General features: G+C 38.3%; 1 protein-coding gene across 17 annotated transcripts in view; it reads left to right on the top strand.

Annotated features, from left to right (window-relative positions):
- Nucleotides 1–20,133, top strand: part of tns1b (tensin 1b) — a 252,192-nt gene that overhangs the window by 76,175 nt on the left and 155,884 nt on the right. For all 17 annotated transcript variants that reach the window (XM_077215637.1, XM_077215634.1, XM_077215632.1 and 14 more), the window contains exon 2: nucleotides 5,437–5,551. In XM_077215637.1, coding sequence (XP_077071752.1) covers nucleotides 5,437–5,551 — 115 coding nt within the window. The remainder of the gene's footprint in view (nucleotides 1–5,436; nucleotides 5,552–20,133) is intronic.

The raw sequence follows: 20,133 nt of genomic DNA, 5'->3' as shown, positions 1-20,133 counted from the left end.
CACCCGCCCCACCTCTTCCTCTCATTGGGGGGAGAGTCTGTATTGTCTGGTGTGTGGATTGGTCGTCTGAATGGGCTTGAGGGCCTTTCCCAGGGGCTTAGTGTCTCTGCGAGGGGGTTGTGTATACAGTTACGCAGGCCACGGGAGATGATGTGTGCCCTGCTCCCGGGACTCTGCCTTTGTGCCAGTCTTAGAGAGTGAGATGGGCCATTTGAAAGGCTGGCAGTGTTTGGGGTGATGGGATTGGGTAATTCGTAACCCCATCTGCTTCAAAAGACTGTGGAAGTTTAGCCAGCCCTCCCATGATTCCTGCATGCCAGGCCACAACGTCCCACAACAATAACCCATATCCCAGAAAGCCCACATTGTCCTGAAACAATTGCGCAGCAGTGGAGCCTAGTCGTATTGTTTGGGGGGTATGTATGCGTATGTATTATCAAGAGTAAACAAGGGCGTATCGGGAGAGGAGTGTGTTATGTTTGTGTGCCAAGATTCTTTCTGTCAGTGTTTCTCAGTCTTATTCAGTTGAGCCTCCTGTATCCGCGCGAATAAAAGCTCACGGAGTCCCGTCTCACTGTCAGGAACGCAGACGAGTCTTATTCTCCTCTAACACAAGCTCTGTTTGAGACATTTTCCTGTCTGTTTTTTTTTTTGCGCTCTCTCTTGCTTTTTTATTTTTATTTATCCTGAGGCTTCCTCAGTATCCATTCTTGTGTGTGTATGCTGAAAGGAAAAAGAGTGCAGGTATGCAAATGTTGGCAATGCGACAAAGTGTTTTGATTTCAAATCAATGGTTCACCCAAATTGAATATTTTGGCATTATTTAATCAGCCTTAAAGGTGCAGTGTGTGACTTTTAGCGACATCTTAGCGGTTCGGTTGTGAGTTTGCACTAAGGGCTCAGCCCACTGCTCACCCCTCCCTTTCGAAGAAGCTACGGTGGCTAAAACGGGACAAACATCATCGTCTGAGACGGCAGAGAATAGCCAGAGTAAACCAAGTTTCTGTACCACAGTCCATTATAAACCACATTATGGATAAAGTTTACAAAGCCATAGTCAGGTGAGGATCAAGGGTCTTAATACGTAATATAATAATAGTAATTTTTTGATTGTCTCACGGACGTAACCAGCACATTTCTCCCCACATAGCAAACCCATAATACAGCGAGGGAGAAGAACCACATGAAACTATGCAACTATATATTTTTTCTAACAGGGTAGTAAAAGTTTAGATGGCTAATATGAGCTGTTACTGTGGCTGAGCTGGTTAAAGCGTTAAGCCTTGTTTATACTGGACGCGTCCGCATGAGGCCAAAGGTGCGTGCGGCAAAAATAACGTGATTGTAACAGCGCGCGCGCCTCCGCATCTACAGAACTGTTTCTGCTTCTTTATTATATTTATAGTGTATGATTTATAAAATACATTATATCCTTCATCACACATAATGTGTCTGGTCACTTTATATCTTATATCAGAATATTATATTACTGTTAAGCCTACTATGGATATTAAAATACGCCAAACCATGTGTCCTGTATCATAGCTACATGAATGACCTTTGCAGCAAAAAAAAAAAACGCGTGAAAATCAGTTCAGTATTCTGTGAGATATGATTAATTTAATGCGCTGACAGCTCATTTCACCTGCCATTCAGATTACACTAAGTGGAGCGGGTGACCGGTTTAAGATGGCGGCTCCAATTCTCGTCCGTGCCAATAGGCAGTAGCGGTCGATAGGGCGTCTACCTATATGATGTCTATGGTGAACGCTGTGTGATCAGGCGCTGCCGTTCTCTTCTCAGGTGCTGGTGTTCTCAGCGCCGCCCGTCAAAATAAAAGTCTGCAGCGCCGTCAAAATAAAAGTCCCGCTTCAAACACATCGGCCAATCAGAAAAACTTAATAAACCGTAATGTTTTTATTACCTTAGAATTAGTGGTCGACCGATATATCGCCATGGCCGATATATCGGCCGATATTTGGCTTTTTTAAAATATCGGCCATGGCGATATATCGGTCGACCACTAATACTAAGGTAATAAAAACATTACGGTTTATTAAGTAAGTTCTTTATACACCACTGAACACATAGTTATGGATGTCATATTGCATTTCTGTTAATAGATACTAAAAGTTTTTACACATTGCACCCCTAAGTTGTTCCAAAATATTTTCAAAAATGTTTGATACAATTTTACCATCATTGACCACTGATCAGGAGAAGATTTTTAATGAAATTACAGAATTTTCTTCTGAATATTTACTGGATATTGTTTTTTTCTTTCAGTTCAACCTGCTGAAACCAATCATTATGAAGGTTAATACTGTCAACATAGTACAGAGAATCTATTAAATGGAAAGTTACATTTCTGGGGAGCTGTTTAACATTAACATTAAAAACATTAACATAACAGGCTATCCGACTTTTTTCCCAGTTTCATTAATTTAAAATTATAGAACATGATTTTGTATTATTATTACAAAAAAACAACAATACATTACTATTTTATCCACACAACAAAAAATACATTAATAATAATAATAATAATAATAATAATAATAATAATAATAATAATAATAATAATAATAATAATAATAATAATAATAATAATAATTTATTTGTTTAGGCATATAAGATTCATATTTCAGCACTGCTCTGTCTGTTTGCATCTAGTGTTCAGATGCGTGGATGGAGAAATAGTTCCCCTCCTACACAACTATTTGCGAACACATTTTTATTTTTTTTATTTTGATCCTCTTCCAACATCAGTATCAGTCGGAAGTATTGATATTTCAAGATTGTATGGCTGCAGAAGATTTGGCATATAGCAAACAATTCATATGGACTACTTTTATGGTGCTTAACAGTTATTTCTGAAATGTTCCTTTTGTTTTACACAACATAAAGGGAAACATCATACACGCTTAAATTAACATGAGGGTGAGTAAATGATGACAGAAATGTCATTTCTTTATTAGTTTCTTTAATTCCTGGCTTTTCAAACAGATCTGTACACATAAGCAGGTGCCGGACTGCATGTATATGCCTGTGTGTGAAGATTGTGCTGGTATCATCCAGGATCTGTTAAAGACGCACAGATCTCAGAATGGGGCTCATGTCCGGCGCATTGATTGTTTATGGCTGATTAGATTAGGCTAATCACATTAAGTTGATGCCGAGGCTTGTCCTGACGGAGGAATAGAAATGAGACTTTGTCATTGTTGGCACGTAGCCGTCAATGTCACACTGTCCCGTGGAGTTTCATTCCGGTGAGGTCTGCACATAAAGCATCTTTGTCCAAATGAAATAAAACCTCAAGCATGATTCTAGCTTTGCTTTGCATTGTGATCATTAAGACATGGTCAAAATGTTACAGAATTAAGATTAAATAATAGAGCCAATTCAGATGCAGTAAAGGCACAGACTCATGTTTACTGTGGCATTATCTTCCTGAACTATTTTCAGGCTATAGATGCAGATGTTGAATTTGATGGGGTCTCATTTCTTCTATACAGTTCTTCTGGTCCATTACATGTATTTTTACAGCATCTGGCGTTTGCTAAGCTCCTCCCCTTTAGTTACTGTTGCTCACTCTGACAAACTTTACAGAATGAAGACACTTGGGAGTTTGTTGTCCAAATGTCAGAAAACACTGCAGCACCAGTGCCAGCTGAAGTTCACTGTCCTCTCTGTGCTGCCCCGTCAGCATCACAATATATGAGACACGTGGCAGATCAGATCCCTGCCAAGATAGACTGGCATTCGAAGGGCAGCGCTGCCTACATGATGCTTAAATCTGCTCGCTCATTCATTCATTCATTCATTCATTCATTCATTCATTCATTCATTCATTCATTCATTCACCTTTAAATTAATTTTTATTTAATTATTTTAAGTATCACACCCATTTATTTTCTGAAACTATTCAACCCTATACGTTTCATCTAAAACATTTTATGCAATTTATTTTATCTGGTCCTTGGACTGTACCAGTGTTATTTATGATTTATATACACTGTATGATTTTATATGTATTATTTTATTATTATTATATATATTTTTTTTACTTTTATATTTTCTGCTTTCATTTTAATTTAGTTAAAGTTTTAGTAATATTGTTGTCTGTTTTTTAAAATGTTTTGTATGTTATTAATATTTCAGTTTTAATTATTTTAGTACATCAAGTTAAACTAAATTAAAATGAGAAATATTACCTTGCCAACTAGCTGAAATAAAATAAGTGTTTATTTATTTTAACATTTTGTTTTAGAATTTAATTTAATATTTATTTTTTTAGAAAGTTAACTTTAACTATATATAATATATATATTAGAAAGTTAACTATAATAACCCTGAAATGTAAAAAAAAAAAAATCAATCATAAAGTCTTGGTAACTTGTTGTACAGCATTGTTTTTTAGTGCATTTTAGATTGGATTCTCTATGAATCCAGGTACACAGTGTAACATTGATTATTTAGCTTGTGCCATCAGTTTAAGGGTATTACTCATCTTAGACATCACCATCATGCACATTATCAACAAATTAATTTGTTTCACTTTTTTACCCCCCCCTTGTTTCAAATCTCCTGCTTAACACTTAGACATGAAATACAGGCAGGAAAAAGAAACGCCAGACGTTGTAATGGATAATGATACCATGAAGGCCTGAAACAGGGGTCCGTTCAGGGGAGCACAGCTCAGATCCAAATGTGCAGTTCCAGCTTACATAACACACCTGCAGCGGCCCAAATCCTGTCCATGGCTCTCTTGTTTTTGGATGGCCCCTCTCTCCCCTCTCGCTCCTACTGAGGGTGAAGCACGGGGGCCTCAATCATACCTAAACGCAGCTGCAACATTCCCAAATAAGGTTCTCTGTTTCATCGAGACGGACTGGGTTCAATTTTCACTTTCGAGAAATAAAAACAAGGCGATCTCGACATTTTGTTTTTTCCTAGATAAGATGATTCTCTTATGCATGAGCACACTAAGAAAATAAATATACATGACTGGATAAGATTAAGCACTGGGCGAAATAATGGTTATTGCTAGAAATATGTCAACTGTTAATGTTTTTGATATTTGGTATTCTGTTTTTATGCATTACTTTTTCTCACCTTTATTCGGCGTTTTGTTTTGTGTCATGAACAAACATATTTTTGACACATTGCAATGCTAAGATAATGAGACAAAACATGTGAAAACATAATCAGGTAAATGTTGCTGTTTATATTGCTGCTTAGCATTAAACGTTGTTCTTCTTTGTGTTAATGTAGTGAAAAACATGCCTTGATCATTTTTACATAGATTTTTATTGTACTTTCATCCTTGCATTAGACCTCATTTAATCTGAAATGATGGTTCCTTTGATTGAAAAATCACCCTTTATGCCTTTTTTGTTCATCTTAATAATTGTCCTTGTTTCTCTCCCACTGCAGCCTGAAGAGTTTGAAGCCGTCCACTCCCACACCTTCCGGCTGAAGACGTTCAAGAAGGGGAAGCACTGTGGCGTGTGCAAGCAGTCTGTGAACAATGAGGGTCTCATCTGCAGAGGTCAGTCCAAGGGAGGGTGGACCGCCTGTGGGGTGTGTTGCACTAGGGACATCTGTCCGTCCCAGCATCCGATGAGAGTTAATGGAAAAAGGTCAAGATGTGTGTGAGGGTGTCAGCTGGTACCAGTGACCAGTCAGTCACTTCCTCTAATGAAACGTAATCATTAACTCCATTAGGCCACTGAGGGAGAGTGTGTGGCGTTACAGGCTGCACTTCTACCACACAACGCCGCCTGTTGGCCACTGGAGATGACATCATCGCCTGTGTGACTTTAGGCGCAGAACAGAGTGAAAGAGCCACACAAGTTTCCCATTAAGACTAGATGCTTGGGGCGGATATTCCGCGATTCACCTGTTTTGAGTCCCGCTGTGGTGAAGATTCACCCCGAATGGAATGTCGGACTCTATCATGGGAAGTCTAGAAGTTAAAGCCTGCTGTATGTTTGAGGTTTACGCACTAACGTCAGGGTCTTCACCATCATCAGGGTTGTTTCTAATCTAGAGGCGGTCTCTGTTAACAAGTTAACATAATTGCATTTTTGCAATTCATTTGTCTTAATTATATTTTGATGGCTGAATATTAGAATAATTTTTCAGAAAGTCGTGATCAGAAATACAAATATTTAGTGCATATTGAAAATGTATAATATTTAAATGAATGACAATGCCAGCAAAATAACTAGTGATTTAGTAAAATAGTGACGCTTTCCACATCACTAAAAGAATAAAATAAACCTGAAAGACTTGTTCGGAAAACAGGGTAAAGTGTCTACTCAGTAATAGTTCTCGGGCTCCTATGAAATATTTTGAATAATCATATCATTATTTTAATCAAATGCATCAATCATCTCATTTGTCTTATATGAAATTCAATTTAACTGTAAATAGTTTAAAATATACTGGCAATGTCATTAAACCCTTTATTTTGATCACATAATTATATGGCAAGATCTGGCAAATGCATATTTATGGAAAGGACAGGCAATGATAAATAATATTTTATTTAATCCATTAAATGTTGCAAAAGTAATCTAAATAGCTTAATATAGACTGTCTCTAATATGTCAATTGTACATGTATTGTTCATTTAATAATACCTCTTGAGATTAATATTATTTACAAATACCAACAGGGACCAATATGGATCTCATATAGGGCACAAACATGGCCAAAAATGGCCCTGGAGTTCGGCAGTATCTTAATTTCTGTCAGTGTGAGCAAAATTATTTATTTTTCTACAGACAGACGGGCATTTTTTACTCCCCGTTTCATTACATAGCCATTGTTGAACCACACAGTGTAGACTTTCTTCTGATGAATAGTTAGAGTTAGGCTCATATAGGGTCAACGGTAATGGTAAAATGTGTTCAGGCTTGTAACTATATAAAGGCAGTATTCGTCTGGTTTGCTGCGGTTCTGGCAAACCAGGTCTCCATTTCTCCACTTCACAGCTTTATTATCATCTGTTACATAAAACCGAGCAGTGCCAGCAGAAACTCATGTATCAAGAAAGGGATTTGCTGTTAAACTTTTGTCAGAGATGTCTGATGCTCTCCAACTGTAGAAATCTTCAGATTCACCTCCAGAATAAGTCCTGCACAAGACATGGCATGTTTCAGGTTCATAACACATTAAAGTTTAAATTTAACTGTAATTTAATAATAGTTGTATCTGAAGTAGTCTTTTTATGGATAATTTTTTTAATTATATTTCATTATATTTATGTATTCCTAATTAAAATATGTATAATAAAATGTAATTATTATGAAATAAATATAATTTCCTTACTCTTTCGCATTTTCCGTAGTTGAATGGTTGAAGGCTGTAGTACTGTCCACTTTATTGCTGTTTACATATGTTTGTGTTTCTTGACTGTGATGGGTGATTTATTTACTTCCAGTCAATGTATCCATTTAATCCGCAGCTGTTGCTTAAAACCCCCATTTTCAGGTCCTGTAAGTTTTAGCATTAGTCCAGCTCAGACAAGGACAGTAAATGATTCTATCCCATTAGTCTCATGCCAACTATAGATTGTTATGGTCGGGAATAAAAATAATATTTTATTTATTTGAACAATCAAGTCATCATGTTGATTTATTAGCCTTGAGCGATGTCTGTATCAAAGTTGATCGTTGTATTTCTGTATTCATATACATCTGAAGTCTGTGTTGTTATGCTCAAAGTCATTAGCACTTGATTCTTAGGCCGTGTTTACACCTGGTATTAAAATGCGTTTTGGTCGATCGAATCACAAGTGGACGATGCTAAATACAGGTGTAATCGGGTCTAAAACGTTTTGAGCTCGTCCACTTTCGACCACTTCCAGAGGTAGTCGAAAACGTGTTCGGCCAGATTGCTTTCATAGAGTAAATGCTCATGTGGTCGAATGTGTTCAAACAGCCATAAAAGACCATCTACTCTACGTCTACTGACCTAATGCGTGAACATTATGGGAAGCGCGCTAGTCAGGCGGGATTTAAACTTTGTCGGCTGGAGAGCCAAGTTTGGTTTGAAGGTGAAACGTAAAACGTACCAAGCACAACGTTCTCTCATCATTCTTGATTTCTAACACACACTCACAGCGTTCGGCTGGTCTTGTGGCTGTCAGAGCAGAAACGAAAGCTGATGTTCTCCGTGTGTTTTCCTGTCACCTTTGGCGTGTTCATATGTAAATTGTTGAAGCTTATTTTGTCCATTAGATCAAAAGATCAGAAAAAAAGCCGACACATTTACCCACACATAGGCCCTCCCCTCGAAGAAATCAGGACAGAAGTGGTTGAAAGTGGACAAAAGAGATAGATTAAAACACCAGGTGTAAGTGGGACTGTCTTCCTCGTCTACTTGTGATCCGATCGACCACAACTCATCTTAATACCAGGTGTAAACAGGGCCTTAGATTCTTGTGCAGATGATCTTGGTCAATGTTTTCCATTCAGTATGATAATTCTGTCATTGTCACGTGTCTCTGGGGAGTTTGTCCAATCTGAGTGTGTATTGAGTCATTGAGTTAGAGACGGTTAAGACTATTAGCTGATTGTGTGAGCTGTTAAACAGCCACTTTCTCCAGTGCATGTCCATCACAACACAAAGGGGTGAGACCTCCTTAGGGAACTCTAATGACTCTGGGCTTTGAGATGGAAAGGACAGGACAGAGGTTTATGATCCTCTTTGTGGCTGGATTGGCACATGGTTGATGCTTTGAATAGCCATCCAATCACTTTGTCACAAATATGAAGTGATGCAATGCAGCATCTTTGCATTCATTAGTGATCTGTAAGTGATGCATTGGAATCTCGTCAACCAAAAACATTGATTTCTCGTTTTTAATTCATCTTCGTTTTGATTAACAAGCTGTATTCAGTTGATGCATGAACAAAACTTTAATCACAAAAAGTTTTATGCATCGTTAAAGGAATAGTTCACCCAAAAAAGAAAATTATCCCATAATTTATCATTTATTTTACTTTTATATTCACATATTTTCACTTCATGTTTTGTCTTCATTATTTAATGTGTTTGAACGAATCTGTCATGTTAAGTTTAAATTTCAACAAAAATTGGAATATAAACGTAATAATCATATTATTATAAAGTTATATATAATACAATGTGCGACTTAAATATTTATGCAACTCAGTTTTAATTTGAGTGTTGATTATTAAGTAAAAGTGATTATTAATTGATTATATATAAACTTTATTTTTAGTTTGGGTTTTCTTCTAAATGAAAGCTTTAATTTCAGTTCATCACTAACAGAATTCTGCGTACAGAATGTGTAACTGTCAGTATGAATATCCCTTTAAAAGGCAGCAGATACTTCACTAATCCTGAAAGTATGTGAGCATTATGAAATGATCATTTGGGCGCATTGACCTGACGTGATCTTTTAGTAGATCATTTGTAATTGCCTTCATCTGAGCTGATATATATGAATTGTCTCTGCTTGAGTAAACTTTGTTTGAAAGGAACCATACCTGCACTTAAAAGCTTTAAGAAGATAAGCATCCTGCCATGATGCTCCTAAATGAATGTAGTTTTAGTGCAGGCAGCTGTGTCCCATTTAATCGTAAATAAAGCGTTTAGTCCGCAGCCCTGCTCACAGCTGAGCACTTGACATGAGAACAGCAGGTCAGAGTCAGACTGAATTCAGCTGCAAAATCAATATGGGTTGTTGTCATTTTCAGTGCTAGAATTAATTGCATACATATGCAGATTAGGTTTTTAAAGGCTTTGTATGTTTGATCTGTACTGTGTCAATCAGTTTTTGGTTGTCAATCAGTTGTCAATCAGTTTCTGTGTCTGTCCATCCATCCATCCATCCATCCATCCATTTCATACATGAACAATACCTTTTTGAATGATGCGGTAAATTAATTGTTGAATCAGTTATCAATTGATTCATTGCAGCTGTTTGAACTCACTCAAATGACTCTAACCGACTCTAACATCAGTCTCTCTTATGAGTCACTTGACAAAAAAGGAAGTGAAATTGACTAGTTTTACTCTTTAGTTTTTAGTCTAAATGGACAAATTAAAAGCAGATTCGATTTATCATGGTATTCACAATAATGTTAGCTGTGTGTTCATACAATAGCTGTGTCTCCAGCAGTCATAGTTTGGCAAAGTGGAGCAGCAACTCACTGGACAGAGTAGAGGACAGAGCGTCCCCCTTTTCCAGCCCCTTCTCTGTAACGTGATCTCATCTGATTATTTTCATTCCAGTCGATCACAGTGTTGGAAGCGTTTCCATGCGAGAGTGAAACCAGCCCGCCTGACTCTCTCATGACTCACTGTTGTTCCTCGTTTGCTTTTCAATGCCATCAATTGATATGGCGTGTCTTCGCGCCAGCATAAACACCTCCGGCGCTGCGCTGAGTTGACCCAGAGATATGAAACAATGTCGAGGGGAAACGTGCGCATAAAAATAGCCCTTTCTGCGGTTTCATTAGCATTCCATCTCTGCCTCTGGACATTGAGACTGTTTTCCTTTTTCAGAGAGAAATGCCGAATCTCCCCTGATTGCCCTCGGGGGTGCGGGCTGCTTTTGAAGAGACTGATGATCCGAGGATTTGTGTGTGAGTGTGTGTTTGCACTTGCATGTGTTTGCCATGTGTGCATACACAATCCAACAGTCCAAGACCGTTTACACAAAGGACTCCATCCACCAAATAAGTGAACATATGTCTTTTAAAGGTGAAGTGTATGATTTCTGTGCATCGTGTTGGGTCGGCTATATTGGAATAGCATACTAACATAGTACTCTTAATGTTTCTGCCAGTATGAAATATGTATTCGGTAACACTTTATTTTGATGGTCCCTTTTGAACATTCTGTTGACTATAAGTAACTTTGCAGCTACTGTACACGTCAACTAACAGCCATTAGAGTATTAGTAGACTGTCAGCTTAATATCTGCTAACTCTTTATTGTGATGGTCCTTCAACAGACGCTCTACTGACTATAAGTACATCAACTTATTCTACCAACCTTAAACCTACCATACTAATACTCTACTAACACTCTAATGAGAGTTAATAGACATGTAGGCGCATTGTTACTTATAGTCAACGGGATGTTCAAAAGGGACCATCAAAATAAAGTGAAACCATGTATTCTTTGCATATTACTAGAATTTTCTGGCGCAGGCTGATAGGTTCTTAACTCAATCTGGTTTCAATCATGTCATTCGCTATAGGGCACAGCTGATTGGTTCCTGCTGTATCAGTAGCCAATGAGCTCGCTGCTCAACCTTCAAATACATGGTTAGCACTTGCTGTAGCAGTAGTAATTTTCAGTATCGCCACCTACTGGCATAACAATGTAACCTGTAAAAAGAGTAACAGAAAGAAAGATGCATGGACTGACAAACACAGGCAAGTGAAGTGATGCAAACAGTGAAAGCCCAAGTGCTATTTGAATGTTTATCAGCACTTGACCAAGCAGATTTAAGAAACACATCTCACATCATTGTTTGAGTCAGTGTTGTTACGGCTGGGCCAGTCTTAAATAAATATATTGCAATTTGTTTTGACGGTGCCGGAATGACACACTTTACCTTAAAAAAAAATGTTCCCAAAGCATGTCTATCACGCACTGTTTACTTTTTCCCAGACATCCATCATTGCCATTTTGATTCATGCACACACACACATTACATAAGCGCTCACTACAGCTCATTAGGGCTTCCTGAAGTTGCCACTTCTCTCTTGGAGTTGCATTAGTGAAATGAGATAAGCAGATTGATGAAGACGGCCGTTCATTTCTCCCTGCTGATAGAAGAGCTCAGAGCTGAGTCTAACATCATTACTTTAATCAGCTAAAACTCCCAGTCTCAGCATGACCTTCTGTTTAGTATGCCAGTAAACACACACTCAGGACTTCCTCCTGTTTACTTCTGAGAATGTATTCATGAGAAACCTGTGCGTTTTCTTTATAGCTTTTAGAAGCATGTTGAGACATTTGGTGTGAAATTGAAGGCAGCTCCCTCTAACACAGCATTTCAGTACGAAGGTGCCTTTTATGGGATCGGGTTGCATCATAACAATCTTAATAGATTCTGATTAGGCATTATTGACTTACTGTATCTGTATATGGCTTAAATATACATTTATACACTGTAGTAGGCAGATTTTCTTGGTTTCAGCCATTAATTTTAATTGGAGGGTCCAGTGCCACAAAATCCTTTGAGGTTAAATGCACCAGTGAGATGCTGCCACCTTCTGGTGAGTTAAAGATTACTTTTTTTTTATATACAGGTCCTTCTCAAAAAAATAGCATATTGGCATACAGCTCATGAAACCCCCAAATTCCTATCTCAAACAATTTGCATATTTCATCCGACCAATAAAAGAAGTGTTTTTAATACAAAATAAAGTCAACCTTCAAATAATTATGTTCAGTTATGCACTCAATACTTGGTCGGGAATCCTTTTGCAGAAATGACTGCTTCAATGCGGCGTGGCATGGAGGCAATCAGCCTGTGGCACTGCTGAGGTGTTATGGAGGCCCAGGATGCTTTGATAGCGGCCTTAAGCTCATCCAGAGTGTTGGGTCTTGCGTCGCTCAACTTTCTCTTCACAATATGCCACAGATTCTCTATGGCGTTCAGGTCAGGAGAGTTGGCAGGTGCCAGGTCGTGCTGAAAAATGAAATCTTCATCTCCATAAAGCTTTTCAGCAGATGGAATTATGAAGTGCTTCAAAATCTCCTGATAGCTAGCTGCATTGACCCTGCCCTTGATAAAACACAGTGGACCAACACCAGCAGCTGACATGGCACCCCAGACCATCACTGACTGTGGGTACCTGACACTGGACTTCAGGCATTTTGGCATTTCCTTCTCCCCAGTCTTCCTCCAGACTCTGGCACCTTGATTTCCGAATGTCATGCAAAATTTGCTTTCATCTGAAAAAAGTACTTTGGACCACTGAGCAACAGTCCAGTGCTGCTTCTCTGTAGCCCAGGTCTGGCGCTTCTGCCGCTGTTTCTGGTTCAAAAGTGGCTTGACCTGGGGAATGCGGCACCTGTAGCCCATTTCCTGCACACGCCTGTGCACGGTGGCTCTGGATGTTTCTACTCCAGACTCAGTCCACTACTTCCGCAGGTCCCCCAAGGTCTGGAATCGGTCCTTCTCCTCAATCTTCCTCAGGGTCCGGTCACCTCTTCTCGTTGTGCAGCGTTTTTTGCCACACTTTTTCCTTCCCACAGACTTCCCACTGAGGTGCCTTGATACAGCACTCTGGGAACAGCCTATTTGTTCAGAAATTTCTTTCTGTGTCTTACCCTCTTGCTTGAGGGTGTCAATGATGGCCTTCTGGACAGCAGGTAGGTCGGCAGTCTTACTCATGATTGCGGTTTTGAGTAATGAAACAGGCTGGGAGTTTTTAAAAGCCTCAGGAATCTTTTGCAGGTGTTTAGAGTTAATTAGTTGATTCAGATGATTAGGTTAATAGCTCGTTTAGAGACCCTTTTCATGATATGCTAATTTGTTGAGATAGGAATTTTGGGTTTTCATGAGCTGTATGCCAAAATCATCAGTATTAAAACAATAAAAGACCTGAAATATTTCAGTTGGTGTGCAATGAATCAAAAATATATGAAAGTTTAATTTCTATCATTACATTATGGAAAATAATGAACTTTATCACAATATGCTATTTTTTTGAGAAGGACCTGTATATCCCTTATTATCCTAATTGGCTTTGATGAATGTTGTGATTACAATATGATGTGCATTCAAGTGATTTTGATCAGAATAACATTTATTTTCTCCTAGTGTTTTTTTTATGTTTGGTGAGCTTAATTTGTGTTCTTCAAGAATAGTACATTCAATGCATACAAGTCAAATTGCGCATAATATGCACAGTTAAAATTTAATTTGCAAATATTTCTGGTTTGCTAAAAAAGTGTTAACCATTCTCCCAACTCTTTTTTTTTTTTTTTTTTTTTTGCTGTATAAAAAAAATAACTTTTAGAGGATTAAAGTCTTCATGGGTCATTACGATTCAAAATTTCAATAAGGCCAGGAAATCACTTGAGTAGTCAAAAAACAAAATATATAAAGTTTTTACATGTATATAGTATTGGTATATAGTTTAAATAAGGGTCCAATACTATATTACTTAGTATATAGTAGTATAGTATTGGGCCCTTATTTAAATTATAGTATAGCATACTAATGAATGTGTTTTTATTCACCTTGATTGGCTTTCTGTCAAAACATTTTAGTTGGGTATGATGCATTATTTTGCTTATTTTAAGGGATTAATTTGGTGGAAATAGTATATCTGTAAACAGTCTTTTCTCATACATTTAATGTATGAGAAAAGACTGTTTACAGATATACTATTTTGCATCAGGATCTATCCACCAGCTGTTTCTTTGTGTCTGTTTGCAGTTTTGGTTTTTGCCACTAGGAGACAGTGCAAGAATATACTGTACATTATGAGCCTTTAAATTGAGCAGAGATCCTCTTTGTGTCATGTTTATGACGTTTGAAAATGAATGAAACTTCACACACTCTGAAGTGTGACCAATGTATGCTGTTAATTTCTTATATTATTACATAAGCACTGTGATTCACCAGAATGTGTGTTGAATTCAACAGCTGTTTCAACAAACGTGGCTGTGATTTATCCTGCGTTCCCAGGCTTGAGCGTGGCTTTCGGAAAGCCTGTTGATTCAGTAATGCAGTTCAGTTAGACTTGGAGAAAAGCTCGGAATCCACACCAGATGAATATCAGAGGGAATTGTGGGAAGTTGTCCATACAGGATATTAAAGCTTAACAGCTCGCAGGGGGGTTGTTTCTTAGTTAACACCTGAAATCACACTTTGAACAGTGTTCGAAATGGACACAACAGGGTCACACTGATTGCAAAATAATATGTAGAGGTTAAATGGATGGATTCCATTATTTACAATTATTACTCACTTTCTTACACAGACACATAGCACAACAATAATAAGCTTCTTATGGATTTCAATGAGGCTGTACTTTGCATTGTGTGTGCGTGTGTGTGTTTAGTTATACTTCGGGATTAGAATTGTCCTTGGAATATTAAATACATTTGAAATCAATCTGCCGGTCTATCTCTCCATCCATCCGTCTTTCTATCAATCTTTTAACATTGTATAAAACAATTCCAAATTAATAAAATAATAAATCAAATATATCATAAATAAATGTTTTAAATATTTAAACAAATTAAAAATTTAAATATAAAAAAAATTACCATAAAAATAAATCTAATTGTACATTATTCCTACAAAGTCGCTCGCCACCTCGTAAATTAGCCATGTTTTCTTATGAGATTGGGTTGGACATTTCCCGTATGTCTGTGAAATGGATTGTGCTCCTCACACGACTGTCTGATACGTCACAAACATTGAGGCATGCGTTAAACACTGTTATCAATCATAATGCCAAAGTTTATTCAACTGGTCCCAGAATATTGTGTCCAGTGCAAAAAAAAAAAAGCACACAGTTAATATTTACTCTGGTAATGTATCCAGAATGCTGTGGGATGCCTTGTGGTTTAACTCTAGAACTCTCGAATTGGAGTACAGTGTACTTGGTGCTTGTGTTATGACCAGAATCTTATATGACAGTTTTGTCATTTTGGCTGGGAAATTAATGAAAAAGGGGTTTATATATTATGTAGCCTTGTGGTAAAGCGTATTGTTGGATAAGTCCGTGAGTTAAATCACAGATGAATGTACTTCATTTTATTTTATATTATTTTTTTATATTTATATTTTGAACATTTTACTGATTATTCACACCAAACAAAATCTGACAACAGTGTAAAACAACTTCAGATTGTTACAAACACACACACACACACACACACACACACACACACACACACACACACACACACACACACACACACACACACACACACACACACACACACGTATATGTTACAGTTCCATTCCACTTCTTATTTTATTTATTTATATATATTATTTCCATCTTAATAGTTCACACAAAATTAAAATTCAGTCTTCATTTCCTCACTTTCATGTCATTCCAAATCTGTACGCCTTCTACAAAAAACAAAATCTGTTTTTTTCTTCTTTCAAATCATTTGGACCTACAACAACATTAGATCCCTTTGACTTTCATTGTATTGCAAAACATTTTTTTTTCAAAACTATGCTTCTTTGTCTCTCTCAAGTGTGCATAACACAAAAGAGTTATCTCCAGCAGTATAGTAAAATCTCCAGGGTTTGACATTTGTTCCATTATAGCATTGAACCTAAAGCCCATGACACACTGGCTGCGTGGCGTAAGCGTCTCAGCTGCGCGGCGTGTCCGTTTTTTATTTTTATTTCGGCTCCCATGTTAACAGGTTAGAGCTTGCAGACTGCCTGCGTGACACGCGTGTCTCAGGCACGGCTTGAACCGCGCGGAAAACGCGTTCATGCTAGAAATAGAACCGACGCTTATTTTTCACACGACACGCAAGCGTGTTGGAAGTGTTTCCAGGCAAAATAGAATAGGAAAATATGTTATATGTTATTTTGTACACGAATACATATAAATAAATTACATTTTGATGGTTGAAAGTCTAGGTTTTGACACATTCAGATATAAATATAGGCCTAATTTAAAAATAAATAAATAAATAAATAGGCCTAATTATCAATTTTCAAATATTGCACCTGTCAATACAGAACGAAATATTCTGTAGTCTATTTTGTTGTCAATACTGATGACAGTGTCTTTATCAGTAGGCTTTATATTTATACTTAACACGAAGTATAGGGCTTCCACAACTCTCTCCCATATGTCGAACAAGGGTGATCCGTGTCAGCAGCGCCGCGTCAGACACGTTTCTGGTGTGCAAAGATACAGAAAACGCGACGCAGCCGCCAGGCAGCTGACACCCAACAGAAACGTCACGCTCACGCCACGCAGCCAGTGTGTCATGGGCCTAAGTGCTGGTTGTGCAGGAACACTAAAGCCTCATTTGCCACTGCGGCACTCAGGGGAGCCATTGGGTTTGAGAGAATGACCGTAGCATGTTGAAGTGGCCTGAATGTATGTGTGTGTACTTGTGTTTGAGGAAACTCGTGGTCCGGCTCTGTGATTGTGCTCTCTGTGTAACCCGGCACGGCCCAGCCCTTTGGGACCACTGCTCTTTACAAAAGGCCAGCATGGGAAATGCCAACCCCGCTCCTCCTCCTCTCGCTCTTTCTGAACATTCTTAAGTCCTTGTGTCAGATATTATGCATATGAAGCCCCCTCCTAATCCTCTTTCTCTCCCTACATCTCTTTCACACACCCTCCACCTCTCTCTCTCTCCCTCTCTCTCTCTCCCCCCCCCCTCTCTACCTCTCTCTCCCCTGCCTCTCTCTCTCTCCCTCTCTCTCTCTCCCTCCCTCTCTCTCTCTCTCTCCCTCTCTCTCTCTCTCTCTCTCCCCTGCCTCTCTCTCTCTCTCTCTCTCTCTCTCTCTCTCTCTCTCGCTCTTTCTCTCTCTCTCTCCCCTGCCTCTCTCTCTCTCCTGCCTCTCTACAGTGCCCTAGTGTTTATACTCTGAACATCTGAGTTCCTAACAAGGCAAACCCATGTACAGTACACAATGCACTTTCACACCCAATATGGTAGTCCTGCTCTTTTATTCTGTGCACAGGGCTCATGTCTACAGAAACGTGCTGGGCAGCCTGCATGGGGCATGGTGTGTGTCTGTTGTGAGAAAAAACAGAACTGAAAATAATAGATGAGGAAAAAGAGTCACACAACAGTGAGGAAACTAGCGTAAATGCTCAATAATTAGAAAGAAACTGCATGTAGAAAACTGCTTGTAAAATGTAATATTACCAAAAATCTTCATTTTAATTCCAACTTTAAAAAGAACATTAGTATTTTATTAGTAAATAATGTGTATGACTGTCTAAAAGTATAGTATTTTATAGACACAGCTAGTGTATATAGTACTGTTTGTACAAATTTCAAGATTCAATCAACCTGGTATCTTAAAAGCATGGCTTTGTTCTCTAGGTGGGACTCTAATATGATGTGTATCAGCCTGCCAATCAGATTAAAGCTAGTGATTTCATGTTTGTGTGCAGTGTGCATCAGGTCGTCAGTGAACGGACTGTTCAGTCTGAAGGTGAGAGTGAGTCTTCAAAATATGACCCAGCTAAAGATATCCGAATGATTTAGAACATCTGTGAAAAGTTGTAATAAGTAAAGACAGACACACACACACACACACACACACACACACACACACACACACACACACACACACACACACACACACACACACACACACACACACACACACACACACACACACACACACACACACACACACACACACACACACACACACACACACAATTCTCTGTATGCCATTTATTATATTTTTATTTCATATGAATTATAAGATCTTGTACCCATGTGGAATCACTGTTAAGCACAGGCTTGTTTCAGGCACAATCCTCTGGAGCAATCTGGGGTTAAGTGCTCTGCTCTCGATGATGGCAGCTCATGAATCACTTTTTCTGGGGTATATGTTCCTGTAGCTTAACTATTAGAGCATGGCGCTAGCAATGCCAAGGTCGTGGGTTTGATTCCCAGGGAACACACAACCCGACAAAGTGATGAATGCTCAACTTGTGAGTCACTTTGAATAAAAACCTTTTGGAACCTTTTGCATAACCAGCTCGTATCTTCAACCATTAAGCCAAACCAGAATGAAACTGTCTCATATCTGACACACTCCCAAACAGGAGGATCACATGCGAATGAAAATATCCTGAAATTAAAAAGTCAATAACTATGCGGACATGAAGCCAAAATATTTTTTTACCACTCCTGAAAGGCTCCCATGGACAATTTTCCCCTATTGAGACATTCACTACTTTTCTCAAAGACTAAACCAATGAGTTAAGAAAATAAAGACTGCAAATATAACATTTGCAGAGAAATATGTGAAACGAGACTGAAAGAAGGCCATATTACATAAGGTACAGTCCACTCCAGGATAAACACATATTTTTAAAATCTGCTTTGAAATTCTAGATTTTCCTAATTCCCTTTAGTTCACACTCGTAAAGGAATCATCTGAAACAGAGTGGATTTGAGAGTAGTGTGAGTCCAGTGTTTTTATACTATGACCTGGATTTCAGGCTGAGGAGGAAGACTGATACAGGCTACGTTCCATAGTTAGGGAGGATTTTAAGGCATCACATGCACATTCCCACCACCAAGGCGATTTCAAAATGTAGGCAGCATGATCGTACTGCTATATATATCAAACAGTTTTGCTTATCAAATATTAATAGTATAAATCAACACAAAAATACTGATTTAAGATTTATTTTTTCTGTGCTTATAGAATTACCTAAATCTGTCGCTTAAGAACTGCAAGAAAATCGATGTATTTTGTCTTGTTTTCCAGGATAAAATTAGTTTGAGAAGCAAAATTGTACAGAATTATATGGATATGCATCAATATAATGTTTGCAGGATTTTAATTTTCATAAATAAAACATTTAAACCTCACTAAATTGTGTTGATTTTTTTTTTTTTTTTTGTTCCTTGTGAGGACAATAACTGATAACTGAAAAATAGGGCAGTATATAGCAAGGCAGTTCATTAGGTTTAGAAATAGTCTTAGCCACAAAGATATAACAAGTTGTAGTTGTCTCTCTCTCTCTCTCTCTCTCTCTCTCTCTCTCTCTCTCTCTCTCTCTCTCTCTCTCTCTCTCTCTCTGCCATTAGAGGAGTCTGGGAGATATTAGGTGTGGCTTTGGAAATATTTCATCACCTTAGTCACCAAAAAACCCTCCTTGTGTGAAGGCCCTCTGTTGCTGAGGCTCCGCCCCTGTCCGAGGAATGGCAGGTCAGACGTGAGGAACAGAGTGGGCTCTGTGTAAGAAGAGCAGGGACGCTCGGGCCCCTGTTTGCTGAAGTGTGCTGTACCTGTATGAGCAGGGAGATGGATTGGAATGGGCTCGAATAGGAGGTTCTTTATGTTCTCTGGGGCCCACAGACACTGATAATCTATAACACTCTTTCGACTAGATCAGTTTTCTAAATTATAGAAGTTAGAATTATATTCTGAAA

This window comes from Siphateles boraxobius, unplaced genomic scaffold (assembly GCF_051911475.1).
Source record: "Siphateles boraxobius isolate OS27281-9 unplaced genomic scaffold, OSU_SipBor_1 7, whole genome shotgun sequence".
Classification (NCBI taxonomy): domain Eukaryota; kingdom Metazoa; phylum Chordata; class Actinopteri; order Cypriniformes; family Leuciscidae; genus Siphateles; species Siphateles boraxobius.
This window is presented reverse-complemented; position numbering and strand designations above follow the sequence as displayed.